Here is a 15587-nt window from a genome sequence, read left to right on the forward strand (position 1 = left end):
GAAAAGACATCGCTCAGGTGACCCCAACCAGTCCAGCTTCCCCCATGGAAAACACATTTTACTTGGGAAAAAGCCACAGCAGCAGCAATCACTTTTATTCCTATGAATACCCAGGGAGACCAGGTTCCCCGACATCAGTCAGCCCAGCCGCAACGCTCCTAATTCGTGTGACACTTGTGTCCTGAGTGATGAGAGTGACCACCTGAGCCACGCAGGAGAGACAGGTTTCTTTGGGTGCTGGCACAGTTACAGCTGCCCCAACAACTGTTTCCTTTGGGAACACGCGGAGCTGGCAACAGGAGCTCTGCCCACTGTAGGAAGGACAGGAGGAAGGGAGCAGGTAATGCAGCGCAGTGCCCCGACACCTTCCCAGCCAGAAAACCCTTCGGTAGCTTAGGGCCCTGGCAGAGGCAGGGCAGTTCCCAGCCCAGCATCTTGCTGTGCTTCAACTCACTTCCCTCGGGGCAGATGGCCTTTCCTCCTCTGAGTGGTAAGACAGTGGGAAAGCTTCCTTTGTGGAAAGCAACCAGGGCAAAAGGCTCCATCTCCTAAGGCTTCCACGCCTGTTACGCTCTGGAGGGAGCCAAGCTTTGAGACTCCATCATGCCAACGTGCACGCAGCCAGCTGGGTACGTGCCGGCAAGCAAGGAGCACCCGACAGCGAGACTCCCCAGATGGCTGAACCATGCAGCAGAGATGAGGGAGTCCTGAGCAAGCTCTGGATGAGCTGCCCCAGCCCCAAAGCAGCAAAGCCCCCTCCTAAGCACAGCTCCCTGCTGCCTCCAGCACCTGCACTAGCATCTCTGCTGAAGCCACGCGTGCTGCAGAGCCGTGCCAGCCCCGCTGTGATCCCTCTGAGCACAAGCTGATACAGCTAAGCAGACCTGAGAGCATTGCTGCCGAAATGGATGATCCCACTTCCTTCCACCACCAGCCTCCGCTTCCCTAACATCTGATCCACGATCACAAGCTGCGGGCTGGTCAGTTCAACTTCGGGAGCAGGTGCAAAACATCCTGCCAAAACCTGAGCCCAAACTGACATGGGCAGCCAGCACCCGGGGGGCCCAGCAGGGCACAATCCCATCCTGAGAACCTGGGTGACGGCTGGGGAGCGATTCCTGGGGGCTACGGGGCTTGGTCCTGGTCCAGCTGTGCCACAGCCTGCACAAGGTCCTGCACGACCAGGTCTACGTCTGCCCGGGTGGTGTCTCGCCCCACGCTCAGCCGCAAGGCGTTCTGTGCCACGGCGTAGGGGATCCCGCTGCTGAGCAGAATCGAGGAGGGCCTGAAACGCAGACACGGGGGGAAGCAGGTTTAACTCAAAGGCTGAGGAAGCACATGCATCACCAGGAAGCTTCACCGAGCTGTAAGAGGGAGCACATCTGCAGATGCACTCCAGGCAAACCTGTCTCCTGCACAGCGCCCTGCTCACTTTCCAAAGGCACCTGTTCCCATTGGGCTCGTTGCCTTATGGTGGATCTGGCTCTTCCCCTCCAAGAAAGAACCTCTACCATGTCCCCATGGGTTGGCAGCCCTGCCATGTCTATGGGGCATTGCTCTAGACCAGGCCAAAAGCACCTGCTGTCCCCACACACCCTCAAAGGAGCCCAGTGGAGACACAAATTGGGCTTGAGCGGGTGAGCCAGGCACACACGGACGTAAGGCAAACTCTTTTCTGGCAGTGCCAGGCACTGAAGCGTACTTCCAAGCTCAGCTGGGTCACCAAAGCCAGGAGGGACAAAGCCCTTCCAAGCAGCAGCAAAGTGTTCCAGCTGCGTCTCCTGCAATAACCTCCTTCGTATCCCTTCAGCCCCGCTGGAAAGCTCTGCACCCTCTTTGCTCCAGGCAACACTGCCCACAGCCACCCACGGTCCCTTTTCCTGTCCTATTTCCCTCCCTCCCATCCACTCTCCTCGGAGAAGACACCCTGGGTCTGGCAAAGCTGGCTGCTTACCGATCCCCTTTCTCCGAGTGGCAGGCAGCCCCAACGCTGGCCAGAAGCGTCTTGCAGCGAGACAGCACCCTTCGCCCTGCAGCACACGCAAGCACAGGTCTCCCAGCACCCAAGCTCCCTCCAAGGGACAGGTGCTGGGCTCCGTGGGCACCATCACGCAGCAGTGGTGGGGTAAGAGCTACCTTGAAGGCCTGGGCCCAGGATGGAGAAGTTAGAGGTGTTGCAGAGTCGCTTGGAACCCGTAAAGTGGCTGTTGAGGTGGATCCTCTGCTTCCCAAAGGAGGCCTGGAGAAATCAGAGGGCTGAAAACCACTCTAGGTTTGTGAGCAGCTCTGTCCTGCTGAGGAGGTGGCAGGGCCAGAGGGACATACCCACCCTGGCTCCAGGCCCCGCACTGTGCAGCCTGAGACCCCCGAGAGGGGAGAGACCAACAGGAACCAGGTCTGCTCACCTCCAGCCTGGCCTCCAGGTAATCCCGAACACCCCGCATATGAGCCTCGTAGGCCTCCCAGTTCTTGCTCACTAACTCTGCAGCCTGAGGAGAGAAAACCCAGACAGGCTCCATCAGCAACCTCCGACACCTCCCTCCGTGCGCAGCCCCTGCCACGTGAGTCCAGCCCGGGAACAGCCTCTGCAATTGCCAGGTCCCCACCAGCCCCTGACAGGCTCTCGGTGCCTTGCGCCATGTGAGCTGCGTCCTGCCCGCTGCCAGGGCTGCAAAGCCTGCAGTGAGTGCTCCAAAGCACCTCCTTTGGTGCCAGAAAGCCCTATCTCCTTTCCCTGGATTTTGCCTGCCCTCCTGCACCCCGGGTTTGTCACTTCTAATGAACAGGGAGCACAGGTGGCCGTCCCCGTGCTGGCTCTGCCAGGCAGCACCCCCAGGGAACCTCTCACCCATGACCATCACTGACTCACCTGGCCGAGGCCAGCGATCATTGGGGTGTTCTCGGTGCTGGAAGGGAAGAGGGAGCAGTGCATTATCATTTCTCTGGACCAAAAACCCAACTTTGGGACCCCTCACTGCTGGTAGGGAGTCCTGGACCCCTTTCTGAGGTGGTTGGGAACAGAACAGTTCCACCCTGTGGCTCCTCCTGCCACAAAGCCTGCGCACCAGGCTCCTGCAGCTCCCACACAGGAATCCATCTCCCCCCGCTGGGCTGCCCGCCCCAGGGCCAGCAGGTGACAGAGCTGCCAGCTCCGCTCAGGCTGAGTAGCCACATGTCGTTTGGCCACCAGCCCAAGGCCCAGGTCTCTAGGCCACCACCCAGCCACCTTACCCTGGCCGGAAATTCCTCTCCTGTCCCCCTCCAAAGAGCATGGGGTGCAGCGGGGTGGTGGTGCCGGGGCCGCGCACATACAGCGCACCAATCCGTGGGCCGTAGAACTGCAGGGAGAAAAAGCCATGGCGACCCTGTGAACAGACCATCAGGCTCCCCTTTCCTGTAACCCAAAAGTCTCCCTGGCACCCCAACAGAGATGTCTTAGAGAGTGAACAGCGGCTGGGCCGTGTGAACAGGGCCATACCTTGTGTCCCACGATGGTGAGGTAGTCCACCCCCAGCTCCTGCACATCCACACGCCCCTTGCCGATCATTTGTGCCGCGTCTGTGTGCACCAGGATCCTGGGCAGCCCCTCCGCCACTCTCCGCTGATTGAGGGCACGGACGCGCTGGCTCAGCTCTGTTACAGGCTGGCAGGCAGGAAGAGGGTCTGCGTCCCAGGGACCGTCTGCTCCCCCTTATCAAACACCTTTTTGCTTTGTCCCTGCCGTGTCCCAGTTGTCCCCCTACCGTCACACAGACTCACCATGATGACCCCAGTCTCGTTATTGGCCAACATGATGGAAACCAGGCAGGTGGTTGGTCGGATGGCAGCGAGGACGTCGTCTGCCTCAGCCTGCCCGCTTTGTGGGGACACAGCCACAAAGGTGGCTTCTGCAAGCCAAGAAACAAGCCCTGAGGTTTGCTGGGAAGCCCAACAGCGCCCAGGGCTGCCCACACCCCGCTGAGCAGGCAGGAGAGCTGCGCAGGCAGCTGGCGCGCAGGCAGAGAGCACAGGGGCTCTTGGGGCTGGCGTTGGATGCCAACGGGGTAACGCACCCAGCCTGAGGGACTGAGGGCACCATGTGGGGAGTCACTGCTCTTTGGGGGGGAAAAGGGGAACATCACAGAGTAAGCGGGTCCCCATCTTCCTCTGCAAAAAGGCCAGTGGAGAAAAGCCCCCCTCGCAAACCCCCGTCTGCGGCCAGACATCCCCAACGTGTCCCCTGCGGTCCCTCTGCCGCTCACCCGCCAGGTTCTCCTTCACCAGCTGCTCCAGCGGCAGGCGGATGGAGTCGTGCTCCACGCTCGATGTCACGACGTGTGGCGCTCCCCGGCTGTCCCCCGGCCCGGCCTGGCTTTCGCGGAAGTGCCTGCAGGCGGTTTGGATCACCATGTTGTTTGCCTGAGGAGAGGAAGGCAGAGGGGAACATGAAGACCCAGCGGGAGCGCGGTGCCCTTCGTCCCCACCTCCTCACGGCCGCTTGGTTGAGACGAAGCGGCGGGCAGGGGCCGCTCCCACCTCCGTGCCCCCTGAGGTAAAGACGATGTCCTCTGGCCGGCCTCCCACCATCCTGGCCAGGCTCTCCCGGGCGCTGCCGATGAGCTCCTTCGCCTTCCTGCCTGCGGGATGAGACCCGGCGGCTCCGCCATGGGCTCCCGTGGCCACGGGGCCCGGCCCGGCCCGGCCGCAGCGCGGAGCCGACACGACAGCTGCCCCCCGCGTCCCTACCTGCAGGGTGGGAGCTGCTGGGGTTGCCCCAGGCCTGGCACATGGCGTCCCGCACGGCCTGGGCCACCTCGGGGGCCAGCGGGGTGGTGGCGTTGTGGTCCAGGTAGACCCTCCTGTGGGAGCGGGCGGTGGGTGAGGGGGCGCCGGGGGGGCCGGAGCGGGGGGCCGGGGCAGGGCAGGGCCTCACCCCTCGGCCGCGTCACACCGCGCCTCCGCCGGCTCCGTCCCGGCGCCCATCGCTGCTGTCACCGTTGTGGTCCCGCTGCCACCGCCGCCCTGGCACCACGGGGCACGATCGTGTGGGCGCCCGGCGAGGACTGGGCCGCTGCCCTGCCTGCCCCACTGCCACGGCGCCACCAATCAGCTCCCTCCTGCCTGCCCCACCATCGCCCTGCCCACCAATCTCTCTCCTTCCCCCCACCCCCATCACGGCACTCACCAATCAGCTCCTTCTCCCCTGCCCCACAATCATAGTACCCGCCAATCAACTCCCTCCCTTCCCCGCCGCCATGGCGCCCGCCCGCCAATCCGCTCCCCACCGGCTGGGCAGTGTCCAATCAGTTCCCGTCATCCTCGCGGCCCGCACTACGCCTGCCCATTGGCCAGGGGACCCGCGCCCGCGCGTCTCCCATTGGCCCCCACGCCCCGCGGCGCGACCAATCGGCTCCGCCCGGTGTCCGCGCGGGACCCTTCCTCCCCCCCCGCCAGGGGGCGCCAGGGCCGCCAGCGCGCGGGAGCGGGGGGGGGTGTGTTGTCGGGGCTGCGGCACCGCCGCGCGCTCACTCTCACGCGCCGCTCTCTCCTCCCCGCGCGGCCAATCCCGCGGCCGGTGACCGCCGCGCCGGGCGGAAGGGGCAGGCGCGAGGCGGGGCGCACTTCCGGCGCGCACCATCGAGACGCGAGCGGCGGGGGCGGCCCTTCCGGGAGAGGGCGGGCGGGAGCCGCCGCGGCGCTGCCCCTCTCCAAGATGGCGGCGGCAACCTCGGCCTGTTCCCCCCACTCCTTCCTGCGCAGGCTCCGCAGACCCCCCTCCAAGATGGCGGTGAGCCCCGGGGAGGGGAGGGGCCGGGCCGGGCCGGGGGCAGGGCGCGCCAGGCTCCGCCGACCCCCGCCCGGGGCCCGCGGCCCGCAGGAGGCCTCAGGCGGGGCGGGCGGGCGGCGCCCGGGGCCTTCACGGCACCGCGCCGTGACTCAGCGCCGCGGGGGGGGGGGGACGCCCGGGGAGGCCTCGGCCCCGCTCCCCCGGCGGCCGTCCCTCAGCCCCCGGCGTGCCCCCCGCCTCCGGGAGCCGCCGACTGAGGGGGGCCGAGGCGGCGGGAGGCCCGCGGGCCTGCCCGGGGCCCGCGGTGGGCCCCGTGTTCTCGGCGGGTCCGGGCCCTCCTGGCTCCCCGGGTCCCCTCGACCGCGACGGCGCTGGGCGGAGGGGCCGGGCCGCGGCCGTAGAGCTGCGGCCTGCGATGCCGCTCGCCCCGGTTCCCCCCTCCGCCTGCGCGGCCGGGAAAAGTGCCAGTCATGCTGCGGGGCAGGCCGGGCCTAGGCAGGGCCGCGGCGGGCTGCGATGAGTAATCCCCGGCCCAGGCCTCGGTGCTGCGGGCGGTGTCTCGGTCGCGGGGGGGGGGGGGGGGGGGCGGTGGAGGGCACCGGGAGGGCGAGCTGGGGTTTCGGGGCCGCTCCCGGGGAGAAAGGGGCTGGGGTGGGGGTGAGGTGGCGGCAGGAGCCGTGCGGGAATGGAGCCCGTCCGTCCGTCCGTCCCGGCGCAGCAGCGGCCGTGCAGCGTTGCGGTGCAGCCGGTGTCGCGGCGTGCCTGGCTTCGCATGCCGGCGGGAAGTCCGGTGCCCTAGGCGGTCTTGGTTTACTGTAACTTACAATCTGAACTCCAAAACCCAATTAAAAACTAATTAACATAAACAAACAGACCATATTAGGCTTTAAGAACCGCACGGAGGAGCGAGATAGTCTCGACGTGCAGATGTTTAAATGGGCTGGGCTAACAGCAGCCGTCCAACAGCAGCGGAGTAGACCGTAAAATCCCACATCTCATTGGTCTGAGCACGTTTTCTCATCTGTTTATATTTGCTGCAGGGAAAAAAAAAAGCTTCATTTGACGTACTCCTTTTTTTCTCCCTCCCCCCCCCCCATCTTTCAGCTTATGTCATAACTACAAGGCAAACAAGCAGTGATGGAATCACTGGATACCGAGGTGAGAGCACGGAAGACTCTGGGGACTGTTGAATATGTAGAGTCTTCGGGTTTCACCCAGGGGATATTGCCGACCAAGAAGGATGTGGTTCAGAACATGCTGTATTTACTGCAGCCCAAAAGAGCTGGCCAGGCCCAGCGGTCCAAAGAGGATGCGGCCCAGTTGCTCGCTGAGCACCTGCAAGAGCACTGGTTGGTTTGCAACTTGCACACCATCGCGACGCAAAATATAAAGAAACTTATCCTCAAAATGTACGAGGAGTTTACCAGATTGTATCAGACCAGAAAGCAGAGACAGAACCAGGCTTTTTCCGAGCGAGCAGACAAATTCAACGAGAGTTCGGAGAAGCTCTTTGACGTATTTTGTACAGATGCGCAGACGAGAAATAAACTGGAGGAATACAGTGGGATAAAAATGACTAGCATCGAGTGGAAATTTCTCGAAGATCAAAGAAGCGAAAGGAAAATGTACTATGAAGATTTCACGGACAAGCAAGAGTTGAAGATGATGGAAAGAAGACAAAAGATACAATGTCTGGAGCACTTCAGAAAGCTCGCCAAGGAGGAGAAGGAAGGAAACAAAGCGAAGGAAATGAAATACAAAAGTGACGAGCAATCAGACGAAGGCACGAGTGTGGATGAATCCTACCCCGCGGAGGAGGAGAACGGCGGGGCTCCGGCTTTCTCGCTGCGGGGCAGAAGGAAGCGCCGGTGCACGGCGACTGCTGCGAGCGCCGCCATGCCCCTGGAGTGCCAGCATATACGGATGAGTATCAGGAGAGTTAGGCCTGGGTTCTACGAGACTGTGGAGAAGGTCAAAAACTGCTAGCGCATGCCGCGGTCGGCAGGCAGAGCTGCTGGAGTATGAGGTGGCAATGCACACGTTAGGCAAGTTTGAAATCCCGCCATCGATTGGAAGTGATTGTTGTAGATCCCCCAAGCCAGAGCTCAGGAACATCCCGCCTCCGGGGAAGAGCAATGGGACGACAGCAACAGCGGCAAGGACTAAACCACGTGAATTTGGAAGGATAAGGGGTCAGCGGCTGATGACGTGAAGGCTCAAACGTAGCAGACGATCTAAGGTTACGTAGCATATAAGCCTCTTCTTCCAAGGTCCCGTCTACATCGGTTGGTTTTTGGAAGTCTCTCACCGTTTCTGAGCCAGTGGTGGCCTAACAGTACGAAACAGGACTCGGATTTACTGCAGGGAAATAACTTGGACTTGTTGCTAATAGAAAAATTGTGCGCTGAAAAGCCCTAACTCCTGCTGGTTTCGGTGGGAGTGAAAGGTGCTCGGCCCCTTTCGGCAGAATTTGGCATTTCTGCGAGGAAGGAAGCTGGTTTTCAGCTTGCATTACCCAGTTCCGGAGATGCACCCTGCGGTTTTGTTGAAGGGATTGCTCTCTTGCTTGAGGAGGGGGAGAGAGAGAGAGAGAGAGATCGATCGATCAGGAGACATTTGAGTGCTTTGGCTGTAAAAGCATTGTTGATTCTGAATGTTTTATTCTAGATTCTATTTTAACAATGTTTCCTTGATCAGGATAAACCTTCCCATAATTGGATGAGTTTTAACATGAAGTCCCTAATCTAGGATCTGAGGTGTGAATCCTAAATGAAGTAATAATGTTTTATCTTCTGGGGGGGTACGATAGGGGGAAGGATGCAAATTGCATATTTAGCTTTAAGATGAGAAGAATTTTATAAACTGTTATCCTGCCTTTTTAGGATATAGGGAAGAAAAAAAAAAAAAAAGCCTTCCCAGGTGTGGGTAGCTGTGGCATTTACAGCAAAAGGCACCTGAATCTGGGTTTGTTTTTCCACCCCTCCCAGGTCTGTGCAGACCAGCAGGTGGAAGTGGTAGTTTTCCACCTGGAGTTTGTTTGAACAAAGTGTAACCCTCTTGCCCACTTATGTCCTGAGCAGTGACGTGTCTGTGATTTTTAGATGCCCACAGTACGAGGGTGTCTGTCGTTTTTAGTTAGAGTTGCTTTACTGGTTTTTAAAGATGAGAGACTTGAACTTTCAGTGAAACCCAGTGCTGGAGATCTCTCTGGCGAGATTCCCAAACCTTGCCAGACTACACTGAAAATCAAAAACCCCAAGTCTCTGTTTGTCCACGGAAGTTCTCTGGTAGAAAGAGCGCAAACTTGCCTGGTTTTCAAATTTACCTTTCAGTGTGAATGTTGGTTTCCCCACTCCAGTATCTCAGCTTTTCCCCGTTTCTTTCCTCTCCGTCCTGCACATCGTTTTACTGACATTAACTCGTGCTGTTTCATTCTTTTGGCTTTTGCTCCCTTTAACAATAAATGCATGTACAAATAATTTTGACAGTTCCTTTACTTTTGATGAATCAGTTTTTGGACTGCTTTGAAGTCCTATGCCAAAGGAGGAATGAAACGCAAACCAGCTGCTGGCCCGATGGGGACACAGCGGAGCTAAGCGAGCGCAAGAGGCGGCAGCGGCGGCGGCCCCGGCCTTGCTGCTGAGGCACGTTCCGGCGTACCTCTGCTCCGTCCCTCTGCCTGCGGACGGATCCGTCCGGCTCAGAGCGATGCATCGGCTTCCCAGTGACCTTGCTCGTTAGTAATTGCCGGGATCCTTATTCTGTGTCTCTGAGAAGTCCTTCATGGTAAGTTGCTCCAAAATATTTAGTGAACTCAGCGTATTCTGCATCACTCATAGTGTTGTTACAGGTTTAAGAGCACACGTCCACGTTCTGCAACACCCTTCAGCTTCCGCTGCTTGAGAGTTTGCAGCCCTCTCTCTCCTCCTCTCTCTGACATGCTTCACTGACTTCCCCGTGCAAATTACGTCACGTTTAAACTATTTGCCTTCCAGCCCTGAGGTGCTGGACTTGAGCCTCTCACTGGGCTTTTACACCAGCAGCTCTGTTTCAGCAGGGAATATAGCCAAGCTCGGACCTCGCCGAAGTAGAATTTTTTTAATAACTGCTGTAAAAACCCCCTTTGTATTACAAATATAGCTGGCAATAGAAATGCTCGTGTGTAAAGCAAATCCACCGGGGTTGACTCGAATATGGAACACAGCTGTATAGTGCTTTATGATTTTCAGGGAATTTCAGGTGGTCGAATCTGACTTCCTGTATACCACAGGGAATGACATTTCATTCAGAAGCCCCACACTCAGCCTGCTAGTTTCAGTTTCACTGACGTGTCTTACAGAAAGTCGAGCTGAAGACGTCAGAAGTCTGCTGTCTTCCTCAGTTACACACTTAGTGGTTTGTCACCTTCGCCGTTTTAAAAAAAAAAAAAAAAAAGCAAAAAAAAAACCCAAAACAAAGTCCGATCATCTTCTAGGCTGTGATTCTTTTCATGACATCTTGTACAGGCTGAGCAGTGTTTATCGCATTTAAATCATATTTGTTTGTTTTTTTGTTTTTTTTTTTTTTTTAACTGGGTTTGACTGTGGATAGAGCCAAAGCCTGGCTCTGTTTCTGCTGCAACAGGGGGAAAATTTCTAAATGATGTATTCTGATTACTCTTCTTTGGGACCATGGTGCCTTTTTAATCAGGACAGTAAATCTTGTCCCAGGATTCTGTACTTTTGTACGTTAACAGTTGTTGACTTTCCTTTTTTGGTGTGTCCCAAATAAATTAATATAACATACCTCTGGGTTTTGTTTCTTCTTTCTAAAGGGGGAGGAAAGAGGAAACTGAAGCTAAAATAAATCTTCTGTACTCCAGCTCTCCCTCCCGGGCTCTTGCAGGAGCAGCCGTGAAGCGTGCAGGTGGACCCGCTCTCCTCTGGACCGCGTGGGGCAGGGGTACCTGCTAAAAATGGGAGTCTAGGACCCCCTTTTTTTTTTTTAAACCAAAAATGCTGAAAATGGAGCATCGGAAGGTAAGGGGAGAGGGATGAAACCTCTGTGTGTGGCGGCAGTGTTTCACCTGTGCTCTTGGTGTGCTTCAGGCGTGGGGAGACGGGTATCGGAGACAAGGGGGGGGGCACCCCGCCCTCCCGGGGTGATCCCGCGGGTGGGCTCCCTGCTTCTGCCTGTTCGCTCCCGACTGTGATTCAGGGACGTGTTGTACGAGACGAGCACGGGGCAGGTGGTGTCCAGGAGACAGGCGGGGCGATGGTTCGCACCACGAGACCTCTGGGCGTGGAAGGGAAATGGGAGAGGAAGGAATGCTGGAAAGGGTGCGCTCGCTTCAACAGCTTTTCGCGGGAGGAGGGAATCAAGGTGCATCCCGGGGGCTACAAACACTTTTGATGGACACCGAGTTGGTGATTTAACTGGGCGCTCGTGGAGAAGCATCTTCAGCCTTGGCTGTCGGATTTGAGCCCAAATTGAGCTCACCTGCCTTGAATCTTTTGCTCTGATTTCTGCAAGGGGAGCAATAGAAAAGAGAGGGCCTCCCAAAACCAGGCTCCTCCGCGCCCCAGCCTTGGGCCCTCGCCGCCAGGCAGGGCTCGTGCCACGCCGGGAGGGTTCTACACCCCTCTGCAAGCGACGGCTGAGTTCTCACAGCCCTTACAAGTACCTTACAGCTGCCAAGGTCCGCTCTAAGCGAGGTGACACAGAAATACCTGTCTGATCTCCCAGGGTGTGCGCGCCTCTGCACCTGGCAGCTGCTGCTCTGCCTCCTGCATAGCATCTCAGAACGGGGAAGGAACATGAAAATGACATCCCCAAAATGCAAATTATTGCAGTACTGAGCAGGCCGGGTGTGGAAAACAACCTGTCCTTGATTCAGAGCGCAGAAACAGTCACAAAGTTGGGATTTAAAACAAGCCCGAGCCCGGCGGTGGGGGCACGCGGCTCGTGGCCGCATTGAGCAGCGCCTGCCCGCGAAGGAGCTCCGGTAACGGTGGGTGGGCACGGGGAGGGGACGGCCACCGGCTGCCCCTGCGGCAACCGCTGGGGCCTCGTCCTGGGTGACGGTGACAAGCTGTGGCTCTGCAGGTGGGAAAACAGTTTTCCTGGGAAGGGTGGAGCAGACGTGTGAAACCGTGCCGTGAGCGTGCTTGTGCTCGGCACCTGTGGCGGGCTGCAGGGGATCTCCAGGAGCGGAGACGAACCTCCCGTTTCGCCTGACACCTGTGTTTTATCCCCTGGGCGGGTGCGTGGTGGTGAAACCGTCCCCGCCACGGCAGCGCTGGACGCCGAGATCCCGGCGTGGGCCACAGCAGCCTGGCACCTGCCCAGCGCCCGTCCCGTGGCTCCCGGTGCCTCCACAGGAAAAGTCACCCCAAATCCTGAAAGGAGCTTCAGGGCGAGCGTTTCTGCGGGTAAACACGTTAATTTATTAACCAGAAACGTACAAGGGTATTTCCCACTCTCGCAGGGGGTGTTGTCTCGTTATTCTTCCCAAGTTTCTGGACAGCAGTCGCTGCTCCTGGCACGGCTTCGGAGCCAACGGGTACTGCTCCAGTCTTTCAGGATTTCCCGGTAACTGTCCCTACCCGTATCGCCTTGCTCCGCGGAGCGGAGCATCCCCCCCGGCACCCCTTTGCCATCCTGCCCAGGTTGGGTTTTGCTGTACGGCGGGCACCGGGCACTGCCCTGTGGCGTGGGGACGGCTGTGCGCAGCCACGGCTGAGCCTTCTGGGCAGCACGGACACGTCTCCGGAGGGAGAGAGGCTGGAAATTAATCCCGAGGAAATCCCAAATGTTCGGGAAGAGAGATGGGAGCTTTGGAGCTCTCTCTTTCCTGGGATGCCTGGTATGGAGCAGCACCCCAGATTTTATACGCCAGGTGCTCCCAAGGAGCCGGTTTCCCCCGGCTCCAAGTTTGGTTTTGGTTTTTTTTTTTTTTTACAACTGCGTATTTCCAGTGAAATCACTTTATTGCCCAATTTCCCGGAGCGGGCGATGACAGAGCTGCGGGCAGCACCTGCCCAGGTAATCCCCAGGCTCGCTCACGGGGCTGCCGTCGCTCCGGCAGGCTGGTGGGCAGCAGCGCGATGCTTCGAGCAGGCTGTTTGCTCCTTCAGCATCCATAACGGTACCCATCCTCACGTTTGTAGGGTTTCTGTGGTGTCAGGGCTTTCCTGCTGGCCTGCAGAAGGTGGTTTGCAGGTAACCAGGGCAAATATTCCCATTTTCCATCCCGCTGTCGAGACGTTACTTCCCACGTGCTCCTGTGGCCGAGTTTCTGGATGAGAGCAGAAGGTGCTGCGGAAAGTCCAGAAATTTTGGGCTGACGCCTGGCTGACCGCGGGGACGAGAGAAGTGGGGGCCCCTGCGCCAGCACCCCGGCTGGCCCCCTCTCCCTGGCCGCCCTGGGGTGGTCACTGCGGGGTCGGGTGTCCTTCACCGGCGGTGAACATAACACGAGCCATCGATACCCTGGGCTGGGGAGCGGCCCGACCCCCAAGGGGGGCTGGGGACGGGGTGGTAGCGCGGGGACAAGCCCAGCCATGCCGCAGGGACGGCCGGCGGCGGGAGGGTGATCTCAGGTTACGTGGCCTCGTACAGAAATGAGTGGGGCCGCGGGATCCTGACAAAGTTACCGCTGTCAGCGGCTGGGGTTTATTAAAGGGGAGCGTCGGGGCGGGCTGCTCAGCCCCGGCGGTGTCCCCGCAGCATGGCGGGACCGGGGGGCGACGGGGACCTGCGGCACCTGCTGAAGCTGCACCGCACCGAGATCGCGATGGCGGTGGATGACGTCTTCCCGCTGCTGCACGGCCTGGCTGACCACGATGTCGTCCCTGAGCACGTCTTCAAGGTGAGGCCGCAGGGTGAGAGAGGATGTCCGTGTCGCAGGGACTGGGGCCGGCTGGTGGCACCGGGACGCTTGCCGATGGGCTGCGGTGGCACCGGCAGGAGACCCTGAGCCGGACGGAGCGGGAGGGCTCCCACCGCGCTTTCCATGCGCTGCTCACCTGGCTGCTGGGCCGCGACGCTGCCGCCATCCACGACTTCTGGACCGTCCTCTTCAAGGACTACAATCTGGAGCGGTACACCCGGCTCCGGCCCCTTCGCGGCGCCTTGCCCAGAGGTAGGAGGGGGACGGACGTGGGGGAACGGCACCACAGGGGTTGCCGGCGGGCGGAGGTGACACCCGGGCCGTGCCTGTCCCTCTCCCCATCCCCTTTGCAGAGGCGGAGCTGGGGCGGCAGCGCCGCAGCAGACGCCTCTCCCCCAGCCCCCCGACCCCGCACAGACCCCAAGGCAAGAGGAAAGCCCCCGAGGAACGGGACGGGGTCCGAGCGGCGCAGCCCTCCCTGCGGCACGCCGCCAGCCCTGGTATGGAGACCTGGAGCGGGACGGAGATGGAGTGGGGTGCTGCGGGAGTCCCTGAGGCGTAGTGGGGTGCCCTGCCCCCCCGATGCCCACCCTCTCAACTCCACAGGGCCCCTGGCAAAGGCAAGGACCATGAAGAAGCCGGAGGGCGCGGACGCCCCCCGTGCCCCTCGTGCCGGTGGTGAGTGCTGAACCCCCCCTGGGGCAGCGTCTGCCTGCCCACCCCCTTTGCCTGCAGTGAAGGGCAGGGGGGGGCTGCCCGCCCCGCTGAGCCACCCCCTTGCCTGCAGCCCTCCAGGCCGTGGCCGCTTCGGTGCAGAGACCGGTGGCCGTGGCGGGCAGCGAGGTGTCCGTCGCCCACGGGGCCGTCGAGGGCATCCTCATCAAACACACGCTGGAGCCGGGTAGGTGCAGCCCAGCCCCGCTGACCTCCGGGCCCGGTTCAGCCCCCGAAATTCAGAAGCTGCTGCCAGGCGGGGGGGTGGCAGGGAGGGGGCCCCGCTGGAGCTGCGTTTGGCCTCTCTTGCAGGCACCTCCAAGACGGGCAGCAAAGCCAGGGACGAGCCGTACGCCCCGGCCGCCTGCGAGGAGCCGGGGGCCAGGAGCAGAAGCCGCAGCCTGAAGCCCCCCACCCGACCCAAGGCATCCCAAAGTGTACAGACACCCCCCCCACCCCCCCCGCTTTCACCCCCCCCTGCTTTCACCCCCCTTTTGCAGCTGCCCGAGGCTGCGGCCGGGGGTCCCCCCTGCCTGGCAGCACGGCCGTGGCCTGGGGGTCTCCCCCGGTGCTGGGCTGTCCCAGCAGCTCCCCCCAACCCCTCTCTTGTCTTGCTCGCAGAGCGGGGAGCCCCGACTGCACCCCCAGGGCCGGCTGCCAGTGCCCACGGTGCAGAGCCAGGACACCGCGCCCCACCAGGTCAGTCCCGGGCACAGCACCTGGTGCACCCCGAGAGACACCGCGTGAGCTGGGGGCTGTCGGGGTGCCCCTCGCGTGTCCCTTTGGCCTGGCTGAGCGCAGCCAACCTGGGGCTCGGCTGCCGGTGCTCACCAGGAACGGGCAATTCCCACCCTGGCAGGGGCTGGTGTGTTTGGTGCACGGCGGGTGATGGAGGGGGAGAGGGCGAGGGGGTCGATGGCTTGTGGGGTCCCCTGCCAGCATGAGCCCCGCCGCAGCCCCGGTTGCAGCCTGCTGGGTGGTGGTGGTGACCCCCTGCCCGCTCCCCTGGGGCAGGAGAACGAGGACGAGTGTGCGGCGTGCGGTGACGGCGGTGAGCTCATCTGCTGCGACGGCTGCCCCAGGGCCTTCCACCTCGCCTGCCTGGTGCCCCCGCTGCCCCGCGTCCCCAGGTGAGTCCCGGGGCGCCGTGGGGACCCTGGCGTCCCCTGGTTGCCCCTCACTGCCCCGCTCTGGCCGTGCAGCGGGATGTGGCGGTGCGGCTCCTGCGTGGTGAGC

General features: G+C 60.8%; 3 protein-coding genes across 8 annotated transcripts in view; 2 read left to right on the top strand and 1 right to left on the bottom strand.

Moving 5' to 3' along the window:
* Positions 1–59: 59 nt before the first annotated feature.
* SCLY (selenocysteine lyase) lies at positions 60–5602 on the bottom strand. 5 transcript variants are annotated; one of them, XR_008578238.1, is made up of 13 exons: positions 4913–5109; positions 4726–4838; positions 4516–4616; positions 4242–4398; positions 3760–3887; positions 3479–3643; positions 3232–3338; positions 2870–2906; positions 2406–2489; positions 2137–2239; positions 1955–2030; positions 455–1285; positions 60–311 (listed from the first exon to the last, which is right to left on the bottom strand). XR_008578238.1 is itself a non-coding variant. In XM_054834903.1 (13 exons), the coding sequence occupies exons 2-13, from the start codon at positions 4960–4962 to the stop codon at positions 1126–1128; spliced, it is 1281 nt and encodes a 426-aa protein (XP_054690878.1). In that variant the 5' UTR covers positions 4963–5001; positions 5509–5602; the 3' UTR covers positions 60–1125. The 5 variants fall into 5 exon arrangements, 4 of the variants coding, with proteins under 4 accessions (XP_054690878.1, XP_054690875.1, XP_054690876.1 ...); XM_054834903.1 differs by adding an exon at positions 5509–5602 and having other exon boundaries at positions 60–1285; positions 4913–5001; XM_054834900.1 differs by having other exon boundaries at positions 60–1285; positions 1955–2053.
* Positions 5603–5628: 26 nt separating this feature from the next.
* LOC129209846 (uncharacterized) lies at positions 5629–9246 on the top strand. Of its 2 annotated transcripts, none has more exons than XM_054834909.1 (2): positions 5629–5767; positions 6872–9246. In XM_054834909.1, the coding sequence occupies exon 2, from the start codon at positions 6905–6907 to the stop codon at positions 7751–7753; it is 849 nt and encodes a 282-aa protein (XP_054690884.1). In that variant the 5' UTR covers positions 5629–5767; positions 6872–6904; the 3' UTR covers positions 7754–9246. The 2 variants fall into 2 exon arrangements, with proteins under 2 accessions (XP_054690884.1, XP_054690886.1); XM_054834911.1 differs by lacking the exon at positions 5629–5767 and adding an exon at positions 5890–6309.
* A 1943-nt stretch (positions 9247–11189) lies between these two features.
* Positions 11190–15587, top strand: part of AIRE (autoimmune regulator) — a 5584-nt gene continuing 1186 nt past the window's right edge. The window contains exons 1-11 of the mRNA XM_054835397.1: positions 11190–11750; positions 11877–12177; positions 13475–13616; positions 13715–13889; positions 13991–14137; positions 14244–14315; positions 14425–14538; positions 14664–14788; positions 14973–15050; positions 15366–15481; positions 15554–15587. The exon at positions 15554–15587 is cut by the window's right edge and continues 176 nt beyond it. Of these exons, the coding sequence (XP_054691372.1) occupies positions 13476–13616; positions 13715–13889; positions 13991–14137; positions 14244–14315; positions 14425–14538; positions 14664–14788; positions 14973–15050; positions 15366–15481; positions 15554–15587 (1002 nt within the window). The 5' untranslated portion in view covers positions 11190–11750; positions 11877–12177; position 13475. The remainder of the gene's footprint in view (positions 11751–11876; positions 12178–13474; positions 13617–13714; positions 13890–13990; positions 14138–14243; positions 14316–14424; positions 14539–14663; positions 14789–14972; positions 15051–15365; positions 15482–15553) is intronic.

Source organism: Grus americana, chromosome 9, assembly GCF_028858705.1.
Source record: "Grus americana isolate bGruAme1 chromosome 9, bGruAme1.mat, whole genome shotgun sequence".
NCBI classification, from domain to species: domain Eukaryota; kingdom Metazoa; phylum Chordata; class Aves; order Gruiformes; family Gruidae; genus Grus; species Grus americana.